At 41.0% G+C, this 27,255-nt stretch overlaps 1 protein-coding gene across 1 annotated transcript in view; it reads right to left on the reverse strand.

The window, feature by feature from the left end:
* Positions 1–27,255, reverse strand: part of FAT2 (FAT atypical cadherin 2) — a 90,408-nt gene that overhangs the window by 4,472 nt on the left and 58,681 nt on the right. Inside the window, exons 11-22 of the mRNA XM_034402080.3 lie at positions 20,814–21,010; positions 20,320–20,473; positions 18,883–19,116; positions 17,923–18,309; positions 17,289–17,503; positions 16,241–16,378; positions 15,338–15,481; positions 14,193–14,390; positions 12,129–12,939; positions 10,106–10,251; positions 1,889–2,330; positions 575–731 (exon numbers count right to left, since the gene is read on the reverse strand). Coding sequence (XP_034257971.2) covers positions 575–731; positions 1,889–2,330; positions 10,106–10,251; positions 12,129–12,939; positions 14,193–14,390; positions 15,338–15,481; positions 16,241–16,378; positions 17,289–17,503; positions 17,923–18,309; positions 18,883–19,116; positions 20,320–20,473; positions 20,814–21,010 — 3,223 coding nt within the window. The remainder of the gene's footprint in view (positions 1–574; positions 732–1,888; positions 2,331–10,105; positions 10,252–12,128; positions 12,940–14,192; positions 14,391–15,337; positions 15,482–16,240; positions 16,379–17,288; positions 17,504–17,922; positions 18,310–18,882; positions 19,117–20,319; positions 20,474–20,813; positions 21,011–27,255) is intronic.

Genomic DNA, 27,255 nt, shown 5'->3' on the forward strand with positions numbered 1-27,255 from the left:
ATAAGATCCTGATATATTAGTGTGAACTTTGAGTAGAGAAAGCAAACATAAAATATAGTATAATTAGGGGAGCATTTCTTATAAAACATTCATCTATATAAACAGAGTCGTAAAATCTCAAGTTAAAATTGGCATGCCACGTAAGAGACACGAAATCACACAATCACAATACAATTAAAGTCATGTGCTAGATGTTCACAGCAGCAACAAAGCAATTAATTCTAAGTATTCATTGATAGTGTATCTCCAGTCTTGCTTATTTATACAATCACAACAGTTAATTTGTCTACATAGCAGTTCATTTAGTCATTCATTTAATCAATCAATCAATCTTTCTATTGAAAGAATAAAAGGATAAGCAAATAGATCTTAATTATAATTAACATTTGAGATAAGGTGAGCAAATTTTTTAAAAAATGTTCTAAAATTGGTTATTCATATATTCCTAAACAGACATGGCTATTGCACTGCGCTATTCATTGTGAGATGAATATGTGCAATGCAGGTAATATAGGCATAATGTGCCTATATGAAGTTCAAAAGGACAAAAGCAGCATTGAGAGAACAGTCTTACCTTCCCCCCCAATATCTCTCTGGACAACGGCAAGTATAGCCACCTTTCTCAGAAAGTTCACATGTCCCTCCATGTAAGCAGGGATTTCCTTCACAACGGCCGTCAGCCACTTCACAGTGATCTCCAGAAAACTGTGTGGAGCAGGTGCAAACATAACCTAATGAAAATAGGTCAAATAAAAGTAAAAATAGATTTATTTTTAAAAAGTGGATAGGGCAGCCATATACAAAATTAGAATATAATTCAGGTGATGTTATGACAAGTTATAAGAATTAGGCGTATAGTTCCTCTTCACAAGGAATAACCTTTTTTAATGCATTGAAATCTCCATTAAGAAGCTGGGGATAATATGATGTCTCCACTTAAATCACTTTGCTAACTAGAATTACATGCACAACTGACACTGCAGGTGGCAACACTGATGTGAAATGTATTGTAAATTCACAAGTACAGTTCAGCCATATGTTGTTGACCTGTATAGAAATCTGGGTGGACTTATACTTACACCCTCTCTCTTGGTGAACCTTGTTTATGAAGGACAGATGAATTAAATAAGGTGCTGAGATTCTGATCTTGTCACTGTGAGCTCTAGGAAAGCAAGAGGGATGTAGTCCACTTTGTGTTAGTTCCTTATTTGTCAAGACATGCCACTCAGTTGCAGCAGCAGGCTTTAGGCAGATGTAACAAAGTGCACAACTGAATCTAACCCTAGAGAAGGTGTTTCCAAGAGTTTCCTGATAGACGCCTTCCATTGCCAGACATTAGTATTAAAGTCATTTCCATGTGACCAGGATAAAGGAAGAACCATTGCAGAGAAATTATTTACACAAATATTTAGTGCAACTGAATTTCTTCTTCCCTTACTGAACACATCATTTTCACCCATGAGCATAATCATTTTTATTTTAAATTCTATCCACTCTGCTGGAAGCTCATGCATAGTTCTTTTCACCCAGTTCCATAATAAACCTTTATTTCCACCAGAACCACTCTGTTGTAAGGCAGTTTACAACAATATTTCATTACTGCTAGAGCCTATCAGTTTCTTCATGAAGGGAACATCCTGCATATGGAAGTTTAAACATGTAGTTCACTGATGCATAACAAAGAAAACATGAAAACATTCAACCTGCTCACTTTGCCTGTCCCTTCTCTTTATCCCCCAGAAATTCATGCCTTTTCAGAACACACAATTTTGGAATATAGAGGTTAACTAACTAGAAAGAGAAAGGAGAAGCGTCTGCGATCAGTTACTTAGATATTTCACAAGTCTTTGTAATTTCCCCAGGATGAGCTGCTCCAAACTACACTTACCTCCATGTTGTACCTCACTGCAGAGTCCGTCATTAAGGCAGGGGTTGCTGCTACAGGCACCACTGTGTGGACAGCACTGCCTAATGTTTGATTCTTCAACCACCCCTCTGGATCGTTTTTCTTTGGGTAGAACCACCAGATTTCTTCCATCCACAGTAATAGCATTCAGGCAACCCCTGAACCCACCAGTGATTCTCTGAAGCTGATGATGCTGCACTAGTCCTCCAATCAACAGATCTCTAGTGGAGTGGGAAATGCTACAGTTCTCTGGGAGGTGGAGAGAGGCATTTCCCATGTCATCAACCAGCAAATGGATGGAATGGCTTTTCACTTCTAGGAAGACTGAATGCCACACACTGTCACTCACAAAATGGTGAGATGAAAGGTTCGCACTAAAGCCACTCCGACATCTGTATCCAAGATGAGGTACTCCATTAACAAGCTGCATAAGATATACAAAAGCATGTTTAAAATAAGCGTTTTGTATTGATTTAGGTTGCAAAGATCTAAGAATCCAAAACGTAATTTAGACTTTTTCCCCCTGTATTGGCCAAATAAATGACAACTTCATTTTGCTATATCTACTGAAATTTCCACATCTAACTACCCTACTTGCATCACTAAGTAATTATCACTCCAAAATAATAGTTCTTTGACATTGGACAGTTTGTACACTCCAAGTTATAAGTCTCCAACTAGACTTCAAATAGCTTCTATAGTTTCTGATGAATCAAGTCCTTGCTACTCAAAGTTCATTATTTTTTCCATCTCCAATCCTCTTACATGAGGAACAAAAAAAAAACTACCGTATTTTTCAGAATATAAGATGCACCTTAGTTTTTGGGGAGGAAAATAAGAAAAAAGCTGATTGGCAAGTGGATCGGCCTCCAGGAATACCCCCAATCAGCTGTTCCCAGAGATGAATTTTTAGCAACAGGTTCCTTGGTTGTGAGCTCTGTGCCTTGTTTTTTTTTTTTTTTGCTTTTTTTTCTGCCTCTGAAACTTCTGAAACTCTGTTTCAGAAAAATTTTTTTCCTGTCTCTGAAAGCCTCTGAAACAGAGTTTCAGAAAAAAAGCCTCTGAAGCTCTGTTTGGGGGCTTCTTTTCTGAAGCTTCTTTTCTGATGCTTTTTTCAGCCTCTGAAACCTCCATTTGAGAAGCTGGGTGGGGCTACATTCAGAGTATAAGACGCACCCAGATTTTCACCCTCTATTTTGGGGGGAAAATGTACATCTTATACTCCGAAAAATACGGTATGTGAAGTAAAGCAATACTTTTTCTTCCCTCTGTTAAGGAAATTTAAGGACCAGGATAATTTTTTTATTAATGTGACTAATGTGCAGGTAGTCCTAGACTTAAAATCATTTATTTAGTAACTATTCAAAGTTACAACAGCACTGAAAAAACCAGACCTATGACTGGTCCTCACCCTTATGACTATTGCAGCATCCTTACAGTCATTGATAAAAATTTGAGCACTTGGCAAACAGCATATATTTATAATGGGTTGCAGTATCCCAGAATCATGTGATTGCCAGTTGTGAGCTTCCTAGTTGGCTTCCAACAAGCAAAGTCAATAGGGAAAGCTGGATTCATTTAATGACCATGTGATATTTAACCACAATGATTCACTTAATAACCTTAGCAAAAAGGTTGTAAAATTGGCTATGACTCACTGAACCACTATCTTGTTTAACAACAGAAATTCTGGTCCCAATTGTGGTTGTAAATAGAGGACTATTTACAATGCATGAGCCACAGTGGTGCAGTGGTTAAAATGCAGTACTGCAAGCTACTTCTGCTGCCTGCCGGCTGCCTGCAATTTGGCAGATCGAATCTCACCAGGCTCAAGGTTGACTCAGCCTTCCATCCTTCTGAGATGGGTAAAATGAGGACCCAAATTGTTGGGGGAAATATGCTGACTCTGTAAACTGCTTAGAGAGGGCTGTAAAAGCACGGTGAAGCGGTATATAAGTGTAAATGCTGTTGCTATTGCTACTACCTGTAGTTTGTGCCATTTCATGGCAATGATATTAAAGGACTATGTTTATGAAGTTTTTAGTGACACTGATTAGGTACATTCTGTAATATATGTGATATACATATATTTTATACACATATGAAAAAAAATGGAACACATTTTCACCTTTGCCCTTTGTTCTTTTTTTAAAGGGAGGAACACAACTGGTTTCAAAGTGAGCTGATTTGTCCAGATCCCCTTTCCTCTTTTTCTTTTCAGCTACACTGGCAATTCTATTTGCCACAAGGACATGCGGAAAAGATTGGGCTGTGCTATTGCATGTGAAGTAGCATGCATGACAGCAGGAGGCCTGATCCGGCTGTCTCTATTCCTGCCTATTATCCATTCAGAAATGAAGAAAATACACTGACATTTAAGAATACTTTCTGGCCTTTGGATTCGAGTGAATCAAATGGCAAGACAATCTTAGCAATGATTCTGTTCTCACTCTCTTAATGCTACAGATGTTGCTGCCTATTCTGGAATGGCTTTTCCCTCACTGCAACCAAGCTGTAGCAGCGGCAGGATTCAAACAAGAGAAAGCAGCAGAAAGCAGCATCTCGATAAATGGAATCAGTGGAAGAAACAGCCTTTTTGGGGAAGCCAAACTGGGTTGAGTGGTTGGTCAGCTTAAGCCTCTAATACCTGGAATTATGTGCCACTGTATTTCTGAATCATAGTTCACCCCATGTGAGAAGGAGGGTGCTTTGTTTGCATAATGTACAATTCAATAAATACAATATACACAATAAAAGGCTATGGGAGGTGGGAGAAAATAAGACTGTAACTTTACAGAGATACCAAGAAAAAGTATTTTCTTCCACTATTCCTAAGGGGATGAGTTAGACGGGGATAATTATATTTGAAACAAATCATGATGGTGAAGGAAAACATGCAGCTTACTTTATAGAATAATTTATAGATCCAAACCAGTGGTGAAATGTAAATTTGTTACTACCAGTTCTGTGGGCGTGGCTTGGTGGTGGTAGGTAATGTGACTGGGTGGGCGTGGCCAACTTTTTTTTTTTTTTACTTTTAAAAGCATTTTTTCTACAACCTTAAGAGGTTGCAGGAAAAAATGCTTTTAAAAGCCTCTGGCGATCAGACAACTCAGCTGGGATTGTCAGAAGCTTTTAAAGGCTTTTTTTTTAACTTTTAAAAGTAAAAAAGAAAAAGCCTCTGATGATTGCGCGGCTCAGCTGGGCATGGGGGGATGGGCAGGGATTTTTGCTACTGGTTCTCCGAATACTGGTTCTCCAGGATCGGGCGATCCTGTCCGAACCGGGAACATTTCACCCCTGATCCAAACCCCCAATTCATCAGACAGCACTGGGCTATTTTCCCCCCTATGCCTGTCAGTTTGGAAACCATGAGCAGACCTTTCTCCTTCTCTCTGAGAGAAAAGATTTTATATTCCTCCACGCCTGCTTCAAAAATAATCAGTGCTTCAGGCAGTAGCCTAGAATAGGCAAAATATTGGGGCCTCTCCTCATCTGGATTCCACTGATTATTCTATCACAAAGTGAGTCATTTATCCGTAAATAGAAGCATAGTGAATTGGTCATCTCATGCAAAGAAAGACAGATAGGAAAACTGTTGACAGAACCTATAGATAGGGACATATAGGGATCATCTGTAAATGAATGAATCTCTGAAAACTTCTTCATCTAGTGACCATACTGCAAAACTTAGTAACAAATCCAGGAAGAGTTTATTAAACAGAAGCGAGATGTTTTACTAGTATCGTTCAAAAGAATGAAACAAGTTAGAGCTCAATTACATAAAATTGTTCTGACAACAACATTCCTAATCCTAGTTTTGTTACACCTTATATAGGGAAGAGCTTTCTCTACATCCCAGGAAGGAGAAATCTATACTTCCATATAATCTTCTGAGATGCCATCACTAAGGTGTACAAAATTGCAACTTAAGTGCATAAATAGGTTGAAGGAAAGTGATTTAAAAGTAATTTACAATTAATTTATCTATTGAAACGTATTGTATTTATGTCCTGCCTAGCATTAGAATGCTGATCTATTTGTAAATGGCAAGCGTGCTTAAAACCTAACAGCAGCAAAGAGGGAATAAGTACTAAAATTCTGAAAACTAACCAATTATAAAATCTCACTTGTCTATCAATTTGTACTAAAATCAATGAGTCACTAACAAAATAGTAGAAAACTGTATCTGGGGAATGATGTTGCCACCTAGTGTTCCTTTGGTAGATGGGCACCCATATAAATAAGTTAACATAAAAAATAAATGTATATTTTTCACTTCTTGACAAGTGACTACTTCTGCACATTTCTTTGAATTTCACATGGATTTTAAACACACAGCCAAAAAAAGAGAGGATGCTATGAGAAAGTGTGTAATTAAGATTTCACTGCATCTGCCAGGTGGTAGTGGAAGATATTCAAAGATATTAATGTGATTATATTTTAATCTGGTATCCTGTTCATAAACTCTGTATTTACCCAAACTGTTCATGAAAAACAGGAGCCTGGATAGCTCTGTGGACAAGGCACTGTAATTTAACACCAGCTGTCTGCAATTAAAGTAAGTTCGAATCTTGCCAGGCTCAAGGTTGACTCAGCCTTCCATCCTTTCTAAGGTAGGTAAATTGAGGACCCAGTTTGTGGGGGCAATAAACTGACTTTGTATAAAATATACAAAAAGTATATTGCTTACACAAAAAGGCTATTGCTTAACGCACTGTAAGCCGCCCTGAATCTCCAGAGAAGGGCGGCATATAAATCAAATTAAAAAAACAACAACTAAATGATGTAGCATGACTTTCAAAAATCGTGTTAAATTCTGTGAAGTACTTTAAATCATATACCTATGGCAGACAATGGCAGCCATTCATCCCTCTATTATTAGAAGAAAAGCTTTATGGTCTGTGAATGAAAGCATATTTTCCTTCAGGTCAATGTGTAACATATGTTCCAGATCTCAGTTGGATTAACTTGCAAACTTGGATGAGTAAGTGGGTGGCTTAAAGGCTCTTGAATAATTAACTTGAAAGCAGAAAGTATCATACTTAAGAGTTACCTCATTAGGCAGCTGATGAGGTTTGGTTTTGTTTAGTACAAAATGCTTTGATCTTATTGACTTTATATTGTAGGTCTTACATTTTCCATTTTAGTAAGATTGTATGTGCTTTAACTTTATTAAACTTGTACTCAGTCTTCTGTCATTAAGGCTTCTGGCAATGCATAAAATAAGATTTATCTCTATAATCTAAAAATACACAATGCTACTAGAAAATGTAAAAAGTAAAATACCTTGCGATATAGAATAGAATAGAATAGAATAGAATAGAATAGAATAGATTTTTTTATTGGCCAAGTGTGATTGGACACACAAAGAATTTGTCTTGGTGCATATACTCTCAGTGTACATAAAAGAAGATACCATTCTATTCTATTCTATTCTATTCTATTCTATTCTATTCTATTCTATTCTATTCTATTCTATTCTATTCTATTCTATTCTATTCTATTCTATTCTACCTCTAATCAGGACAAACATTATCAACAGAGATTGTCTTTCAAAAGACACTAGGTTTCAAATAATGCTCAGCACTGCCCCAGTTCCTTTATCATCATTGTATGGATATCTGAGCAAACTGGGAATTCTACTCTAACAAATAATAGTCTCTACACAAACATTTCAGTTGAAATGAGAAAATGTATGAACAATTAGGGCATAGCCAAGGCAAACAAACAGCAACACAAATTATTTTTAGCCCAGATTTAGAATGCAAACAACCCAGAAGTGCTGAGAAAATTAATAAAATACGCAAAGTAACTGCAAATTGTCATCAGCCTGCCCGAACAGTGTTATTAACTAACTGGTTTCACTCTTTATTTTTATATATATTTTCTTAATCACTGGATACCTACATAGATTCCTGTGACTGCCTTTTCCAGTTATGTATTAATATATTTAAGTATTTAATTACAGGCCCGTTACAGCATTCTTTCCACTGAATGCAGGAAGTATGGCTTTCAAATCACTACTGTACCCAATTTCATATGGATAAAACATAAAAGAAAAAGATGCATTCTACTTGAGTAGCTTTGATATAGAATGTAGAGATGTTGGGCAGTAACCTGACGGTCTTTGGCAAACAGAGATTGATTGATTAAAAACAGGTATATCCCATACAGTTAATGCATTTAGATGATTCAATTCTGCTTGCAATCAATTAAAAAAAAAGAACAAAAATATAGCAATAATAGTTAACAATATTGCTTGCCAGATCTGGATTGTTTTGGTAAAAAACCTGGATTGACCATCAGATGATAAAATCAAATTTGTTTTCAGGATTTTTTTTTGCTGTCATCTAATGGATGTCCAAAGTTTTGTACCCCAATTCTAGTAGTCTAGTCAATACTAACAATTTAAATTCAAGGGAGCAGAGACTGGCAACTATAGATCAAATCAACTATAACAGATCAAATCAACTATACTGACAGTTAGTTTGGGAAATTTCAGTCTGACAAATGAACTGCCTGCCAAATTATGAACAGTGACGACAAAAAGAGTTAACTATTACTGTTTCAATGTACTACTTCTCTCCCCAATATTTGTACATTTAACTTCTTTTTCATTTGTGTACCTCTGTTAAATTTCATATAATTATGATAATATATATCATCCATTTCATCATCCCTCAAGTCATAAATAAACATACCAAGGGAACCAAGGAGGCATCAAACCCTGTGGAATCCCACTTAATATCTCCTTCCAATTTGATTCAGAAGTTAAACAGTTTGTAAGTCTGATTTTAAAGTAAACTATACTTCCCTTAATAGTTGTATCCTTCAACCTTCACTTAAACAGTGTCATGAAATAACCTTAGGAGTCCTTCGCTGAGATCAAATATGCCCACAAGTTATACTATGTTCCCAGAATCTACTAATAAAATTTTCCTATCAATAAATAAGATAAGCCTAATTCATCAGGTTTTTATTAGTTCATGCTAACTAGCAGGAGGCATAGCATAATAATATTATTAGTACTGGTAGGCATAATGGCATAATGTTCAAGGTGCTTACAGAAGGGTTACTTTATTGTTTACCCAGAATTTTCCCAGTTGACAGATTGACTGATCTGCAGTTCCCCAAACCTTTGCAGTGGGTAATAGCTGTTAAAACTCACGACTGAACTTCGTAGCTGGAAATGCATATGTAAAAGGGTGGGGCAGAGGGACAAATGGCACGACACAACCTTGTAATTTATATGTTTATGTCCTATGTTGGGACCAGGTATTAAAGGGGTGGATTTGCATTGTAATGTCTCTACAGGTGTCTCTAAATGTCTCCAAAGGTGATATTCTACCAAATTTAGGTTAGGATGCCTATGGCCAGAGTTAAAGCACTTTGATGGTGGTGATGTAATGCTTAACAGCAGGTATTTAAATATTAAAAAAAGGGAAGGGAAGGGAAGGGAAGTGGGAAAAAGAAAGTATAAAGAAAGAAAAGAATCAGCAAAGTGTAAATCAGAAGTGACTTTTCTGGACAATAGATGATATTATTCAAGTTGAGAAAGAAAGGAAATGGGTGAGGAAAGAACCCAAAATGCTAAAGTGTTGCTGGTGAAAACTGCAACGGCAAATGCAGGTGGCCTGCCTACTGAATTTAGATGCAGACATTGTGATCTGAACACACTCAAACAGAGAAATCATTACACTACTTTTTTCCTTCTGAATGCCCTTATCCTTTTATTTAACCCTTTACTGGTAAAATTGTTACATTAAGACATTTTATATCTTTTCCCTGTAATATACCTTACCTGTACTTATTTTATCAAGTATTTCCTACGTATTTATTGTGTCATTTATATTATTTTTACTGATCATGTATCTCATGTACCACATCCAAATTAACTTTGGGTTCTCCAATTTAAACCCTCCATTTGAAAGACAGAAATTTCTACTGAGATAATGGTGGCATCATTAGGTTCAAGAAATGTGGTTTTGCAGGAAACCAGATTAAGAGGAATTTATCATCTTTGGCAGAAATTCTCCCTTTACCCTTTTATTTGGTGAATTGCAATTTTATATCTAAGTAAACACTCTTATCCAGGAGGCAAGGAAACAGTGTGCTGGTTTCAGTCTTGAGGAGTGGGGTTTTATGGCAGACCAAGAAAAAGCTGAATTGTACGGTCAGAGGACAGACAAATCCTACCTGTAGAACAGCACTGTTGCTTCCATTGGTAGTAAGCAGTATGGCATGGAGTTGGTAGGTTTGTAAATGGAAGTGCATCTGCCAATCCCGTTTGCCTTGATGGTGATACCATATGTAACTGTGCCCACTGAACCTCAAAGCTGTGCCTGACAACATAAGCAAAGGAAGTTACAGTCTGAAAAAAGAACCGCTGTAAACAGTTGCACTTCATGGCTAATACATTAAAAACTTTTTATTATTCAAACTTATTTTATGTTTTTTGTTTATTAAGCTTCATACAGCTTCTCATCTAACAGAAGGAACTCTGTGGACAGCAAACAACAATCAAAACTTCATTATAATTAAAAAAAATATTAGAACAATGTTAAGGCTGTGATAAAACTTGTAGCTATTAATCATACCATGCTGGCTCCATCCATATCCTGGCCCTGTTGCCTGGGGGGAAAGCCAGAATTTTACTGTCTGAAGCCAGCAAAATAAGGGCCATCTGTATTTTCTGGGAAGGCTAGTCCATAAGGCATGTGCCATATCATAGCACACTTCTTAGACCCCATCAGGCAGAACTACTTCAGCACGAAGACTAGCCTCCTTGCTGAAGTGCTTAACCACCATGCTAAATTTAGTAGAATGAACAGGAACCATCAGGGATAGATAGTCTCATAAATAACCTGGACTCGTGACATGTAGGGCTTTAGAGATAATGACCAGCACCTTGAATTATGCTCAGAACTCTATTGGGAGCCTGTGCAGTTCACATAACAATAGTGTTACATGGGCATACCATTGTGTGTCCACTATTGCATGCGCTCCTGCATTCTGGACCAGTTAAAGCTTCCAAATTCAGGGGTTTTATTCAGCAGGTTCTGACAGGTTCTGGAGAACCGGTAGCGGAAATTTTGAGTAGTTCGGAGAACCGGCAAATACCACCTCTGGCTGGCCCCAGAGTGGGCCCCAAAGTGGGGTAGAAATGTAGATTTTGCAATATCCTTCCCCCAGGAGTGGGGTGGGAATGGAGATATTGCAATATCCTTCCCCCAGGAGTGGGGTGGAAATGTAGATTTTGCAATATCCTTCCCCCAGGAGTGGGGTGGGAATGGAGATTTTGCAGCATCCTTCCTCTGTCACGCCCACCAAGCCACACTATGCCCACCAAGCCATGCCCACAGAACCAGAAGTAAAAAAAATTGAATTCCACCACTGTGACCAAATGCTCTTCGACAGCATCCCCGTGTACAACATTTTGCAACAGACAAATAGGGAGATGACTAAGGCTTGAACAACCATGATTAGTATCTCCCAACCTAGAAAAGGGTGCAGATGCTGCACAAGATGTATTTGTGCAAAGGTTCTTCTAAACATAGCTGCCACCTGCGCTTTGAGCAGGAACTATGAGCCCAGGAGAACCCCAAAGGTTTTTATTATGCCCATCAAACCACACCACAGACAGGAAGCAGGGAGAGATTGTTCAGCAATAATAATTATGGTATTTGGCACAGAAATTCTTCTCTGTCTTAGAAAGATTGCTTAGTAGCACTGAATAAATGACATTTCCCATCAAATATGCCATGCTTTGCTGCTCTGCCAGATGTCAGAGAAGTAGAAGGCGCTTTTTTCCATTCCTATCTATTCCATTATTTATGTAATCAAGATAAATGTGCAGGATAGAGTTCATTTGAAGGTCATGAGATAGGACAAAAGACAGTAAAAGTTACTAGGATACCACTGGGACCTCTATAGGGTTAAATCTGTATTTGTAATAAATTAGCTATTTTCTCAGTTTTGGGAAGCAATTCATTTTTTTAAAAAAAACTCAGTTTTGAAACTGAGTGGGATAGTTTTTTTTTCTAACTGCCTAAGCAAATATCTACATGGCCTAGCAATCTGAACAAAATGCAGTAAAATGCCAGTTTAGAATAAATACATTCCAGACATTGTACCATAACAAGCACTGCCAGAGAATATTGCAATATCTATTTTACAAAGCAAGGGGAAATGATGATCACAAACAGCAATATTTTCTCACCATTGCAAGAGCAGATCTGTTCCAAATTGTGCCGAGGAGTGAGCACGCTGAATCGGGCAGTACTATAAGTGAACACTGTGCCTGGATCAAGTTGAAAGGTTTCTTTGCAAGCGCGTTGAATGATACAGTTGGCCTCATGGCATGGGACATAGGTCACTTTCTTTACCCGCAGCCCAACTTGCTGGTCCATTTCTTCAGTCGACTGAGAAATCCGGCTAGCAATGAAGCTGGGCTTATAGAGTGAATATTGGGGTTCCCCAACTGCTAACAGAAGATCCACCCCATTAGAAGCCTCTGAAGGTTGCAAGCTAGCCATGTGGACATTCTGTCGCTTTGTCTCTAAGATATTCCCCAGAAACCGCTGCAGGTTGCGCCAGTGGTCACTTATAAATTCTTCTGGGTTAAGATGGCGGAAGTGCAGCATCACAGCTTTATCGAGGACATCCTGGCTGAAGGACCACACATGAATCTGGACTTTGGTTATGGTTGAAAAGGTCCCATCACTCACACTTACATTCAGAGAATAGTGGCCATGTTGGAGACCATCAGTTGCAATTATTTTTCCATCTGAAAGTCCCACAGAGAATTGTTTCTTTTCAGGGACTACTGACACAAAGCTATATAATAGAGTATCATGGGGGTCTCGATCAGTGGCATGGATTTTCCCAAGAACTCCACCTCGGAAGGTTCTTTCATTAGTTGTGATGAAGATCTCGAGAGGAAGTGCGGAAGGAGGATACTGGCTTTGTTGTATCACATAGATGCTTATAAATGCCGAAGAAGAAAGAGGAGGGTGACCATTATCAACAACCTATTGGACAAAATTGCAAAAATCTTTATTACCATCAGAACCTACATATTTTCCTTGTATATCTGATTTGTTTATCTAAGTCACAAGGCAAGAAATCCAAACTTTTTGCTGTCAAAGATCCATTTAGAGCTGCGATGGGGCAGTGGTTAGAATCCGTGGTGGGTTTCACTTACCTTTGCTACTGGTTTGCTCGCTCGTGTGCATGCACGAGCGAAGCGAGCATGCGTGCCACTTCTGCGCATAAGAAGAGTATATTTGATGATGTCCGCGTGGATGGGCAGAGCCTCCCGTCACCGCTGCTACAGGTTTGCCCGAACTGGAGCGAACCGGTAGCAACCCACTACTGGTTAGAATGCAGTACTGCAGGCTACTTTGGCTGCCTGCTGGCTGCCTGCAATTTATCAGTTCTAATCTCACAAGATTAACTCAGCCTTCCATCCTTCTGAGGTGGGTAAAATGAGGACCCCGATAGTTGGGACTCTGTAAACTGCTTAGAGAGGGCTGTAAAGCACTGTGAAGTGTTATATACTGTAAGTCTAAGTTCTATTGCTATTTAGGCCAATAGCCATTTCTTCCATCAACCAACAAAATGTATTTCTTGCTAATTCTCAAGAAACATCTATTTCAATATAACAGCTACCCTTGCATGTTTACCATATTGACAGTTCTCCTTGCATATTTTCAGTACTAGTAGGAAAGAAGGCAGTAAACTGGATATTTAAAATACTGAAAAGATACTAGCTGCATTTTTGCATGACTATAGTGAAATACAGGGAAATATCTTTGGGAATTAAGGGACCCAATGCCATATCTGCAAAATACACTTAGGAGCTTTCATATTCTGTTGCCTTCATTTTTAAATATTATTGGTATCTATATGTTTCAACAACATTCCAGAGGGTCTGTAATGAGATTCGATTTTGATAGAGTCTACTGGCATTATTTAAGACTGGTTTTTTTTAGAAAATTAATGTCAAAACTATACTTGGATTCTACTATTTTATCTCTGAAAAGAGGCTGGGATTTCTTTTTTTTTGACATAGGGTTTCACTGTGCAAGCCAGTATTTGGTGAACAGTAGTTTACAGAGATGTTCCCTGAACAGAATTAAGCAATTTTTTTCCATAATGGCTGACTAATTTGGCAGCCCCTTATCTACCCTTCCTTGGTCACTCCTTGTCAAAAAGAAAATGTTAGAAGATCCAATCAGCTCTTCTCCTATTAAGTTTCAACTTGATCCAGACATAAGTCTACCTGGACTTGCAGAAGATATTGTTCCTTTGTTCTTCTGTTCAAGATGGATGATGTCACTAACACTCCAGCCTGGTTAATCTGGAACGCCTTTCCTTCATTTCCTTCGACAATCTGAAAGTTGTATGGTGGTCCATTCTCTGGAGAATCTCTGTCACTCATGATTAGCTCCAGAACACTGGTGCCAACTGGAGAGTTCTCCTGAAATGTTAGTTGAAGAAAAGCAAATTAGTTAGAAAACAGAAATTAGTCTCCCTCGTTTAGGAGGGAAAGTGACAGAAGACAGAATGATTAAAAAGATGCAAACAGAAGAAAGGCCTGTAAATTAATCTAAAGATCATTATTATGTGCATAATAAACATGTCCCAGACATTTCTTACTTATTTGAATGTTAAGGGACTATGGTAATTTGTCTACTATTGCTATAAGATATCTGCTGATCACAAGTGTACATTCCTGTCTGTAATTCAATGGTTATATGTAGCAACCTTTAAATGAATGAAACCTTAATGGGATTGCAACTGAATGATTTCTTACTGCTATTAAGTTTCTACTATCTCTGGGTCTTTGGCAACCCTATGATTAACTTGGCAACTTTCAAGATTATCTCTGTAAAAGACTACCATATTTTTCGGAGTATACGATGCACCGGAGTATAAGACGCATCTTCTTTTTTTGGTGAGGAAAAGAAGATAAAGAAATCTCCCTCTGCCTCTGAGCAATTTTGCCTCGTTGCAGCAAACAGCAAACAGCTTACTTTACTTTCATTTTCATTTTCAGCATAGCTTGATTAGCACAAGGAAAAAAAAATCTGCTCCAGCAATTTACCTCTTTGCAGCAAGCAGCAGAGCCCTGCCCAAAACAGCTGAGAGCAAATCAGCTGAGAGTCAGAAGGCCGATCCAATCAACGTGCTAATTAGGCTGTGCTGAAGCTGAAAGGAGCTGTTTTTTCTTGCTGTTTGCTTACAAGGAGGTAACTGCTGCGAGGCAGAGGCCAAAGGGTGGGGGCCAGTGGGTGGGCAGGGCTACATTCAGTGTATAAGACACACCTAAATTTTCACCCCCTTTTAGAGGGGAAAAAGGTATGTCTTATACTCCGAAAAATATGATAATTGGGTAAGCTTGGTCTCTGTAAATGATTACCTTACCTGAACTGCAACACTGTAATTGAGCTGAAAAAACCTAGGTGGATTGTCATTAACATCAGACACATGAATGAGTACAATGGTGTCACTGGAAAGAGCTGTCTGTCCATTGTCCATGGCTTGGATTTTGAGAGAATAGCTGGATATCTAAAAAATATAACACATGTTTGGAAGATTTATAACTCCAACAATCATTAACCCAGTGTTTCTCAAACTGGGCAACTTTAAGATTTGTGAACTCCAAATCCCAGATTTCCCCAAGTTGCCAAGTTTGAGAAACAACATATTAACCAAGTAGAGATGATTAAATAAAGTATTCTAGTACTTAATACAGATGGTTAGTTTCTTTCTGACCTCCCCTCAAATTCTACCAGACAAATAATGACAATTTATTACATGACATGTTTCCTACCCATAACTCATTGATCAACTCCAATAATGGATTCTTTCTGTTTTCCACACAAGGCACTTCTCAAATGGAGAAGAAATGCACTAAATCAGTAAACTCATGACTGAGTCTATCAACAACAAATATCACTCCTTGTCATTTATTAGGGCTGTGCAAAGCAATTGAAAGGGTTCTTTGCAATGTGCAGAAATTGCTGGGATATGCTGTCCACACACTCACATGTAGAGGCAGCTGTGAGCAGCTTTTGAATCAACTGTATGAGACCACTATAAAGATTCTTTGGATCTTTTTCATATGTTTGCACAGCCCCACTGAACAGCACTTCCTATCATTTTAGAGCTGCATCTAGAATCTTTCTAAGGTCAAAAAATGGCAAGTAGGTCTTTCTTGATTCTTATGTCAGAAGAGGGGCACTATGAATTTCTCTTGCAACATGTCTTTTGGAGATATGGCTCAGAGATTTTATTTTCAGTATCAAAGTGAACCATGTTACTCACTTCTTCTCTGTCCAAGTGTTTGGCAGTATAGATTTCTCCAGCTTTGGGATCAATCATGAAATGACCTAATGGATTTCCTTCCACAATAGAATATGTAATGTGATTGTTCATCAAGCCATCCTTATCATTAGCTAAAACCTGTCAAAAGGATAAAAATGCAGTAATAACAACAAGCACATATAGTCCTCTTTTTGGGCCCAGTACCATTGACCATCCCAGTTCCAATTTTTTAAAGAAGATATTAATTTTGGGATTGATTATTAATGTAAATCCCATCAATGATTGGTTTTTCAATGCAGATGTAATACTCCCTCCCTCCCTTTAATGTCAAAGTGGTTTCTAGTAGCCTGGTCTGACTATAGAAAAGACTGGAGATAGCCAATTTGACTTCAACAATGCCATTCTGTTTTTGCTTTCCCATGTCTCTGTTTATAGGAGTCAACTGTTCTATGCATCCTCCAATTCACAGTCCTTCCAAGATAGCAAAACACAAAATGAGAGCAGGAGAAATGAAGCTACAGCATAGGCCTGGCTTGGACAACCTAAAGTCATATGCAGGCATAGGAACTACAGAGTAAGGGGAGTAGGAGTGCATTGACAAAATGTATATTATGATGACATGACGCAAGCTCTGCCTCTTAGGCTCTTGCCTGCAGTATTGCAATAAAAGTAACTATAAACACTTGAAAGTTGCATCATAATGTTATCATGTATGTTTCATCAATTTGGCATGACTTTAGTCAGGAACAGATTTGCCTGGGCAAGCAGACCCTGAAGCTTTTTTTCAGGTTCCCTGGATTCCACTGTTATCAATGGTGCAACAATTAGTAGTGTAGATTCCTGTCATTTTGAGCAAAAATAATGCAAACTACACTGCAAGTTATAAAGTACGAATAATTGTAACTTTTAATAGCAGGAGGTCTTCCTGAACATCCCTCAAAAACCCAGATAGAAAAACATGAAAGGTATGCAACTCTGTGTGCAACATTGTTAAATGTGGCTTGCAGCCCACAGAATGCTGCCCACCCTGATTGTGATTATGTCTCACCGTGAGCACTTTTTCACCAATGGCTGCATCCTCACTGATGTCGGCAATATAGAGATCTTGGCCAAATTCTGGCATGTTATCATTTATGTCTGTGACGTTGATCACAACCATTGTGATGTCACTGAAAGATGTAGAAGTTTTTCTTATACCCTCAATGGTTAAATAATATTCATGGGCAACTTCAAAATCCAGAGTTCCATTAACGTACAGGATACCTACGAATACAGGCAGAATTAAAAACAACAACACAAAATTAAAACAGCCCAAACTCTTACGAAAATTGGCTACTTTGAATTTTTTTAACCATTTAAAACAAACAAGCAACCAAAACTTGATGGTCATTGGTGCCATCTAGTGGTAATAGGATTGCCATGTGGGCTGCTTTATGGGCACATCAACTTGTCTCAGATAAATCGATATTTTTAACTAGAAATTTCAACGTTTATTGAGTTTTGAGTAGGAACGTTAAAAAGTGAATGCAAGGAATGAACAATAAGTTTGACATTTCTCTAATTTTTTTCTCTGACTGAAATCTTTCTATGTTCATAATTAAATGAGTAAAGAAATAGATCAGGGATAAAATAAATCTTGTTATAAGAAAACAATTGGATTATTTGCTGAACCAAGAACTCACCAGTGCTTGAATGGAGCCTGAACTTCCCGAGATCATTTCCGCTTGTGATTTCATATCTAATCTCTGTGTTTGCAACGGTACTTCTTGTCAAGGTAGATAGATTCAAAACTTCTGTCCCAACAGCCACATTCTCCATTACCTCAACTAAGTATTCTGTGCTGAGAAATACTGGCAGATATTCTTTTAGATCCACAATGGAGACAGTCACAGTTGTAAAAGAAGAGAGGGACTGCTGAACCCCCCTGTCCTTGGCCAATACGGTCAACTCCAGAACTGAAGGGGATTCCTTCAGAGGCTTCTCTAGAAGGATTACACCAGTTACCTCATCGATTGAAAAATGGTCATTAGCTGACTCAGCAAGGAGATATCTCACCTCACCATTGAGACCTGGAAAATATCAAATGAGAAACGTCATGCAAGAACTCATTTGATTCGGGAATTATTCTTTTAGAAGTGGGATGGACTGAAGGGAAATTAGTACCTGCCATGATTTATTTTTTAATTTTTTTTTATTTATCTCCAAAATTAAAATACAAAAGAAAAAGGAAAAAAAAACGCATCAACTAGAAACAAAAAACAAAGAAAAAAACAACTGAACAAAGTACAATAAGAAAAAAGCGTGTGGAACAAATAACAAATATACCATTAACATTCAACATAAAATGTCCACCCTGATTGAATGCTGAAAAATATATCTCGAACACCTGATAAATTCCCCCTCCCCTTACGTAACAGGTCTACAACTTGTTATTATTTTCCTATCCTTATTTATTTAAAAAAATACTATGTTTACATATAAAGATGTCACCAATGTGGAAATCTGTGATGCATCTATCAAGCTGACCCACCGTCTATTCACTTAAGAGAAAAGGTTAACAGGTAACTTCAAAAACAAGAACATGCCATCTCTTTTAAGCATTGAAAACAACCGCCATGACTTAGGATTTGGGAATGACTTACTTTCATCAGGATCCTTTGCAAAGACAACAGCAATGGGCGTTTTTACTGATGTATTATCATATATGGCTACAGCACAATGACTGGGATAGAAACTGGGAGCATTGTCATTTGTATCCTCTACATGCACAGTAATTTCCATCTGGCAAAAACGCCCTCCTCCATCTGTTGCCTTGATAACAAGGTGATACTTTGATTTCAGTTCATGGTCCAATAATGTAGACGTAGTCAGTTCTCCTAGTAAGTATAGTTGGGAGACAAAGATTTGATGCAAGGATTTCAGTACCATTAGATTCCTTCTATGCAACTGTACATTTGAAACATTTTAAGAAATAGAACCAGGCAAATAGAAAAAAGGATGCAAATATAAATGCTTACCAAAGGTTAAAAAAATATATCTTTAACTCCCCTGTTCATGGACACCACAGAACAATTTAGAATTATATTATCTAAAAACTATAATATTCTATGGATTGTTATCTAAGCAGGGGTGGGCTGCTGGGAGTTCACAGGGGTTCAGGAGAACTTCTAGCTAAGATTCTGTGCAGTTTGGAGAACTCCCAAATCCCACTCCTGGCTGGCCCTGCCCACCCCACCTAACCCCTCCCAGGAGTCCCCATGTGGCCTGTTTTGGATGCAGGTAAGTACAGGGCACGCATGGAGGTTTGCTGAGGGTGAAAAATGGGCCTACCATTCCAGAACGGTAGTTTCAGAAGTTCCAGAAGACTTCCAGAGGGCCTCCAGAGCCTGGGGAGGGCAAAAACGCTCCCCCACCATGGTGCAGGAGGCCAACTAGGCCACTCCCACTATGGTCATGCCATAGTGGGTGTGGCAGCAACTGGGCAGAGAACCCCTTGCTTAAATTTTTGAAGCCCACCCCTGTCAAGGAATCTTCATCTTTCCACTGGAATTGGGTGGCCAGTAAATTTAAATAAATTATAATAACTTTTCAGATTTGGGCTAATCTTTTATAAGACTATTTTGCAAAAATATAAATAAAAATACTCATGCATACTCATTCACATAAAGAATGAATCTATTTTAAGTCTTATAGGAGTTCTATAAGGCAGTACCCAAGGAAGCCTGATTTCTTAATGCAAAGTCTTCTTGCATCCTAAGAACAAGAAGGAAAACACCAGGCAAGACTATTGCAGTGAGTTTTGTTCCATGAGAAGTGAATAATATTTTACACTAAATTAAATACTTTTTCCAGAGAAAATCCTATCAACATTTTGCAATATGAGGACATATTTATGCCAATCAAGAGAGAAATACAAGTCTTAGTATTTCAATTGAAGAAGTCTTCAAGAAACATCGAAAAGCCTGCCTACCTCTGCTTTATAGTAAACAGGGGCAAACTATATTATTAATTCTAATATGTGGTGAAGGAATGAGTATGAACAGCAAAACTGTTCCTTTAAAAGGATGTAATAATTTTACCTGTATGAGAGTCCAGTCTAAAATCCTCAGCACCAACTCCATGAAGGCTGTAAGTGATCTGACCATTGCTACCGGCATCAACATCTGTAGCCAACACTTTAAGAACAGAAAATCCTTGGGATGCATCCTCTGAAACTTTCCCTTCGTACAGTGTCTGGAAAGGAAGAAAATTATTTTACCAAGTTAAAAGGTTAATATTCAGCCACGTGCACAATATATTTGTTTGTTAACCAATAACTCTGAAGTGTCACGGATGGGCTCCTTCCTGCTACCCTAATGCTATCCAACATTATGTTATTCCAAGGTAATAATAATTCATGACTCCTCCAAAATGAGCAACTAATAGAAGATTCGTGCAGACGTGTAATTATTCAAATAATTGCTCCATAATTGTGAGTTGTCCAGGTCAACTCTGGCACCATATCAATATACAGCCTGCGCATACATGTTTGTATAATTTCAGAATGAAGTCTTTTACATACATCTACAATTACCTGCTTGCATTCAGGGCTGTTATCGTTAACATCAAGGACTAAAATCTCCACTTCTGTGGCTGCTTGAAATTTTCCATCAGATACCATGACTTTGAGCAGGTATTTTTCTGTTTCTTCCCTGTTCAGAGGCTTCTTAGAAAAAACCTTCCATTTCCCATCAACTTCACTGACACCAAATTGCCCCAGAACATCTCCTTCTGATAAAATAGAGAATATATGATTATGAAAAAAAAGAAGTGTTTCAGATTTCAAGATAACAGAAAGAGGCATATACCTAGAGTCTTCTGGATATTGCTCATCCATGTTATGTGTAGAACCAGAAAATTTACTTGCTCTGTGGCAAATGATATTATATAGATAACTGATTTTAAGTTAATTCATAACATTTAACCAGGAGATTGAATGGACTGATTATGGTATGCGCTAAAGCAGCTATTTTATTCTCCTTCACTCTCTGGGTAATGTTAGATATCAAGTACAGTTCAAATGAGCCAATCAGGAATTAGTCCTGAGAGCGGGAAATTAGAAGGCACGTCAGTGGTTGCAGCCAGGGACAACCCCTTCCTATATAAAGGGTTGCCCGGGGTTTGAATTGCCATTGCTGTTTCTGGAGTTAAATAAAAGAGTTACAGTTACATTGTTTCGAGTCTTCCTTCAATCGCCCACGATTTAACATTGGCGACGAAGGTGGGATCTGAAGGAACAGGACTGCACATCAATCTCCAAGCAATCATCAGCCACCCATCCGATCCACCGAAACACCGGTCAGATCATCGGCTATCGTGATGTCTGCAATCATACCGCCCGCTCCATTCAACCCAACCAGGGAAGATTGGGAAGCTTACATGGAGCGATTCTATATGTTCATGGAGGCGAACGATCTGCTGAGCTTATCAGAGCAGAGGAAGAGGGCCCTTTTCCTCACCCATTGCGGCCCGGCAGTGTTTAAAATGGCAAAAGCGCTTGCCGCCCCAGCCGATCTGAAGACCATGACCTGGACAACGTTGCAAGAAATACTCAAGGCACACTACGCACCGCAAGCATCATCCCTGGTAAGAAGGCATGAGTTTTATCAGAGGGACCAAAGAGAGGGAGAGACAATCAGTGCGTTCGTGGCGACCTTGCGGGAAATAGCTGCCGCATGCGATTTCCTGAATCTAGAAGAGGCCATGAGGGACCGTCTAGTACTGGGACTGAGGGACCTCACGTTACAGAGTAGGTTGCTGGCCCGGCCTCAAATTACATTCAAGGAGGCCTTGGAAGAAGCATCCGCAACCGAAGCTTCCCAAAAATCGGCGGCGGCTATGAAGAAAATGAAAAGCGGGCCGCCCGTAAAGGAGGAGGCGGCCGTGCACTATGAAAGAGTGGAATCGGGTTCGGAGGAAGAGGACGAGGAGGATGAAGTCCATCACCTCCGAGCCGATCGCAAGGAGAGACAACAGGGGAAGAGAGAGGCCTGGTGCTCGGGATGCGAAGGGAACCACCCGAGAGCCGAATGCAGATTCCGGGATGCTATCTGCCAAAGATGCGAAAAGAAAGGGCACATAGCGAGGGTCTGCAGGGCATCCCAGCCAGCCTCAAGGAGGACCAGACCCCCCCGATCGCTAACAAACAACAGAAAATTCCAGACAAGTGGGAAGAGACAACCGTTTGGGCGAGGACAAAGAAACGATGACCATCGGGCGGATCGAGGCGAGACCCATCAAACCATCGTGATCGGCCATGCCAGCATGGGAAGGGCAAATAAGATGGCAGCAACAGTCTTGATCGAGGGGAGACCCTGCAGAATGGAGGTGGACTCGGGATCCAGCCTATCAATGGTATCCTGGACAACAATCAAGAAGCTCCTGCCACACATCACAGCCCGCGACCTCAAACGACAGCGCCTCACCCTCATCGACTACCAAGGGAACCGAATTCCTGTGGTAGGCATTGGCAAGTTCAACGTAGCCTACAAGACATTCAAAGCCATGTTACCCCTCACGATTGTGGACAGAGACCGGCCCAGCCTGCTGGGCATGGAGTGGTTCGAGCCATTGGGGCTAGCCATCACCGGCGTCGATCACATCGGAAACGACACCTGGGAGGACGACCTGATGAGGGAGTTCGCAGAGGTCTTTAACAACGAGCTAGGCAAGTACAAAGGGTCCCCAATCTCATTCAATTTAGACCCCCAGGTAGCCCCAATCCGAATCAAACCCCGGAGAGTCCCTTTTGCGCTACGGCCAAAAATAGACGAACAATTAGATAAACTGGTCGTGCAGGGAGTGTTAGAGCCAATAGACCACGCGAGATGGGAAACCCCCATCGTGACACCGATTAAACCGGACGGGTCAGTACGCTTGTGCGGAGACTATAAAAGTACATTAAATAAGGCGCTCCAACAAAGCGCATACCCTGTACCAGTAGTCCAACACCTCTTGCATTCCTTGGGGAGGGGAAGAATCTTCGCAAAATTGGATTTAGCACAAGCATACCAGCAGCTGCCTGTAGATGAAGCCACCGCGGAAGCACAAACCATCGTTACACACAGGGGCACATTCAAATGTAAGAGACTGCAATTTGGGGTGAGCGTAGCGCCCGGGCTTTTCCAAAGCCTGATGGAACGACTCCTACAGGGAATCGAGGGAGTCGTCCCATATTTCGACGATGTATTAATATCAGCAAGGGACACGACTCAATTGAAGCAGCGGCTGAGGGAGGTGCTGACAAGGTTCCAGAAAGTGGGACTCAAAGTTAAAAGGGACAAGTGCCAACTAGCAGAGACTCAGGTCGAGTTCCTGGGATACTTGATAGATGAGTCGGGAATTAGAGCCACCCCCGGGAAGCTGAGAGCGATCAAGGAAGCACCCCCCCAAAAATAAAACCGAACTGCAGGCATTTTTGGGGTTGCTTAACTTTTATAATATCTTCCTACCGCAGAAAGCTACCACTGCTGAACCACTCCACCGGCTACTGGACAGGAAGGCAGAATGGAAATGGGGGGAGCGAGAGAGGAAAGCGTTCGAAGACATAAAGAACCTTTTAACGTCAGACAGAGTTTTAGTGCAATACAGCGGGACATTACCCATAAGACTAACTTGCGATGCATCCCCCTTCGGCATCGGAGCTGTATTGAGCCACAAGATGCCTAACGGAACAGAGGCCCCCATTGCATTTTTCTCCTGGACTTTGTCAAAACCCGAACGGAACTATAGCCAATTGGACAAAGAGGCGTTAGCCGCAGTAGCCGGAATAAAAAGGTTCCATGAGTATCTCTACGGTCGGAGTTTTGAACTAATAACCGACCACAAGCCATTGTTAGGCATCATAGCAGGGGACAAACCAACACCCCCCGTTTTGTCGCCCAGAATGCTAAGATGGGTGGAGTTTCTGGCGGCCTACAACTACACACTGCTCCACCACCCAGGAAAATCAATCGACCATGCAGACGCCCTCAGCAGGTGCCCACTTCCAGAAACGGGGGAGGATCCAGCGCCAGCGATGACCACCCTGCTAATCGAGACGATGGAGGAAGCCCGAATTTCTGCAGCCGACATCGCGAGGGCCACCTCAAAGGACAAAATACTGGCGCGAATTTTAAATTGGATCTGGAAGGGGTGGCCGGAGGAAAAAGACATAAGCACAGAGTTCCTGCCATACAAACGGAGGCAAAATGAACTGTCAGGACTAAGGGGGTGCGTGTTGTGGGGGGATAGAGTCATTGTTCCAAACACACTAAGACAACAGACACTCAGATTACTCCACAACGGGCACCCGGGGATCGTGAGGATGAAAACCCTGGCCAGAAGCTACGTGTGGTGGCCCGGGATGGACAAGGAAATTGAGACGTGGGTGTCCTCCTGCGCAAACTGCCAAGAGTCGAGGGCGGCACCAAACTCAGCCCCCGTCCACGACTGGGAAAACCCGGGAACACCATGGGCCAGATTGCACATCGACTTTGCAGGGCCGTGCAAAGGGAATACGTTCCTAGTCATCGTGGACGCATATTCAAAGTGGCTCAAAGTAGTGCTCATGTCGACGACCACAGCAGACACAGTGATTAAAGTATTGAGAGGCCTATTCGCCACACATGGGATTCCCGACCTCATAGTCTCCGACAACGGGCCGCCGTTCACATCAAACACCTTCGAGATGTTCCTCGCTGACCAAGGAATAAGGCACGCCTTATCGGCCCCCAAAAAACCTTCGACGAACGGTTTGGCGGAACGGATGGTGAGATCTACAAAGGAGACGCTTATGAGATTAGGCCCAGGGGACATTCAGGCCAAATTAGATAAACTATTAGCCATCCAGCACATTACACCAAGCGCCACGACCCACCCAGCAGAATTATTAATGGGCCGTAAGCTGAGATCCCCTCTGGACAGACTGCACCCGCAGTACAGCACAGAGAAGCCAACCGACTCCACGAGCAGAATCCGAGAGTTCCAGCCAGGGGACAGAGTCTACGCAAAAAACCTGAGCGGAAACTCACTCTGGGTACCAGCAACAATAACCCAGGTGACGGGGCCCCTGTCCTACCGGGTCCAGACAACAGACGGCCAGCACTGGAAAAGGCACATCGACCAGCTCAGGGGAAGATTAACGAGAGTCGAGAGGGAAACCCAGCACAACAACCAGGGGGAAGGAAAAGACACGCAAGCGGTACCAGAGCGGGCCAATACACAAACGCCAGTTCTGGACATGCCTAACACCATCCCGGAAGAAGATAACAGCGAGCACGTACCTGAGTCCACGGAGGAGGCGACAGGCGCCGAAAGGAGCCGGCGGGGACAGCCAAGTAAAGTGGGAGAAGGAGGCGAATCCATGCCGGAGACCGAGTTCAAGAGAGTTCCGGAGCCCACACAGAGGGAGCAGCGGACCTCAACCTCTCAACCCGAAGGCACCGGAACGACTGAACTGCGCAGGTCCGGTCGAACCTCCAAGCGACCCGCCTACTTACGCGACTACGTAGCATAGAGACCCCGGACGGGCGGACACTGAACTAGGGGGGAGGAGTGTTAGATATCAAGTACAGTTCAAATGAGCCAATCAGGAATTAGTCCTGAGAGCGGGAAATTAGAAGGCACGTCAGTGGTTGCAGCCGGGGACAGCCCCTTCCTATATAAAGGGTTGCCCGGGGTTTGAATTGCCATTGCTATTTCTGGAGTTAAATAAAAGAGTTACAGTTACATTGTTTCGAGTTTTCCTTCAATCGCCCACGATTTAACAGGTAAGGACGATTTTATAATAGATACTGACTATAGATTAATTACAAAGATACATAGAGAACTGACTAAACCATTGTTTAATATGCTGGACAATGTTTCAATCTACACTGACAATTTGCGAAATGGCTTATTTGCTATATTACAGTGAAATGCAATTCTTCTTAGTTCTATTCTATATCTGTGCTGAATAAATCACAAATTATAAAATGTGCCTCCATAGTTTATATTCATCATGCAAAGACACATATATAAGTTGATTAGAGTATACAATTGACATGAGAGTTACCATAGATTGGAGGGCCAGCCTTTCTGAATCTGACCAAACACTGGTAAGGTCTCATATTAAGACCTACCTAGTGGTGATAAAAGTGGCAAAACGTAATTATTTTTCCGCTCTTATTGCGTCATCAGATAATTGCCCGGCCGCCCTGTTTAGGGTGACCCGCTCCCTGCTCCACCTGGGAGCACGGGAGGACCCCTTGGAGGGCAGGGCCGAGGACTTTGTGCAGTATCTGTATGACAAAATCGCTAAGATTCGGGAAGACTTTGACTTTGACTGGGTAGATTCAGGAGGGATGATGGAGGCAGGTCTTGAGAATGTTATCTGGGAAGAGTTTGACGCTGTGACTCCCGAAGACGTGGACAGGATTCTGGGTAGACTGAGCGCGGCCACATGTTTATTGGACCCGTGTCCCTCCTGGTTGGTGCTGACTTCTCGGGAGGTTACACGAGGCTGGCTCCAGGGGATTATTAATGCTTCATTGAGTGAGGGTGACTTTCCCGCCGCCTTGAAAGAGGCGGTGGTGAGGCCTCTCCTCAAGAAGCCTTCCCTGGACCCGGCAGTGTTAGCAAATTATCGTCCAGTCTCCAACCTTCGCTTTGTGGTGAAGGTTGTTGAGAGTGTGGTGGCGCAACAGCTTCCCCAGTACCTGGATGTGACGGTTTATCTAGATCTGTTCCAGTTGGGCTTCAGGCCTGGGTACAGCACGGAAACGGCATTGGTCGAGTTGGTTGATGATCTTTGGAGGGCTTGGGACAGGGGTTGTTCCTCTGTCCTGGTCCTATTAGACCTCTCAGCAGCTTTTGATACCATCAACCATGGTATCATGCTGCACTGGTTGGAAGAGTTGGGGATGGGGGGCACCGTGTTGCGGTGGTTCTCCTTCTTTCTCTCCGACTGGTTGCAGTCTGTATTGGCAGGGGGGCAGAGGTCGACCCCGAGGCGCCTT

Source organism: Pantherophis guttatus, chromosome 2 (assembly GCF_059756535.1).
Source record: "Pantherophis guttatus breed Tessera chromosome 2, ASM5975653v1, whole genome shotgun sequence".
In the NCBI taxonomy this organism is placed as follows: Eukaryota; Metazoa; Chordata; class Lepidosauria; order Squamata; family Colubridae; genus Pantherophis; species Pantherophis guttatus.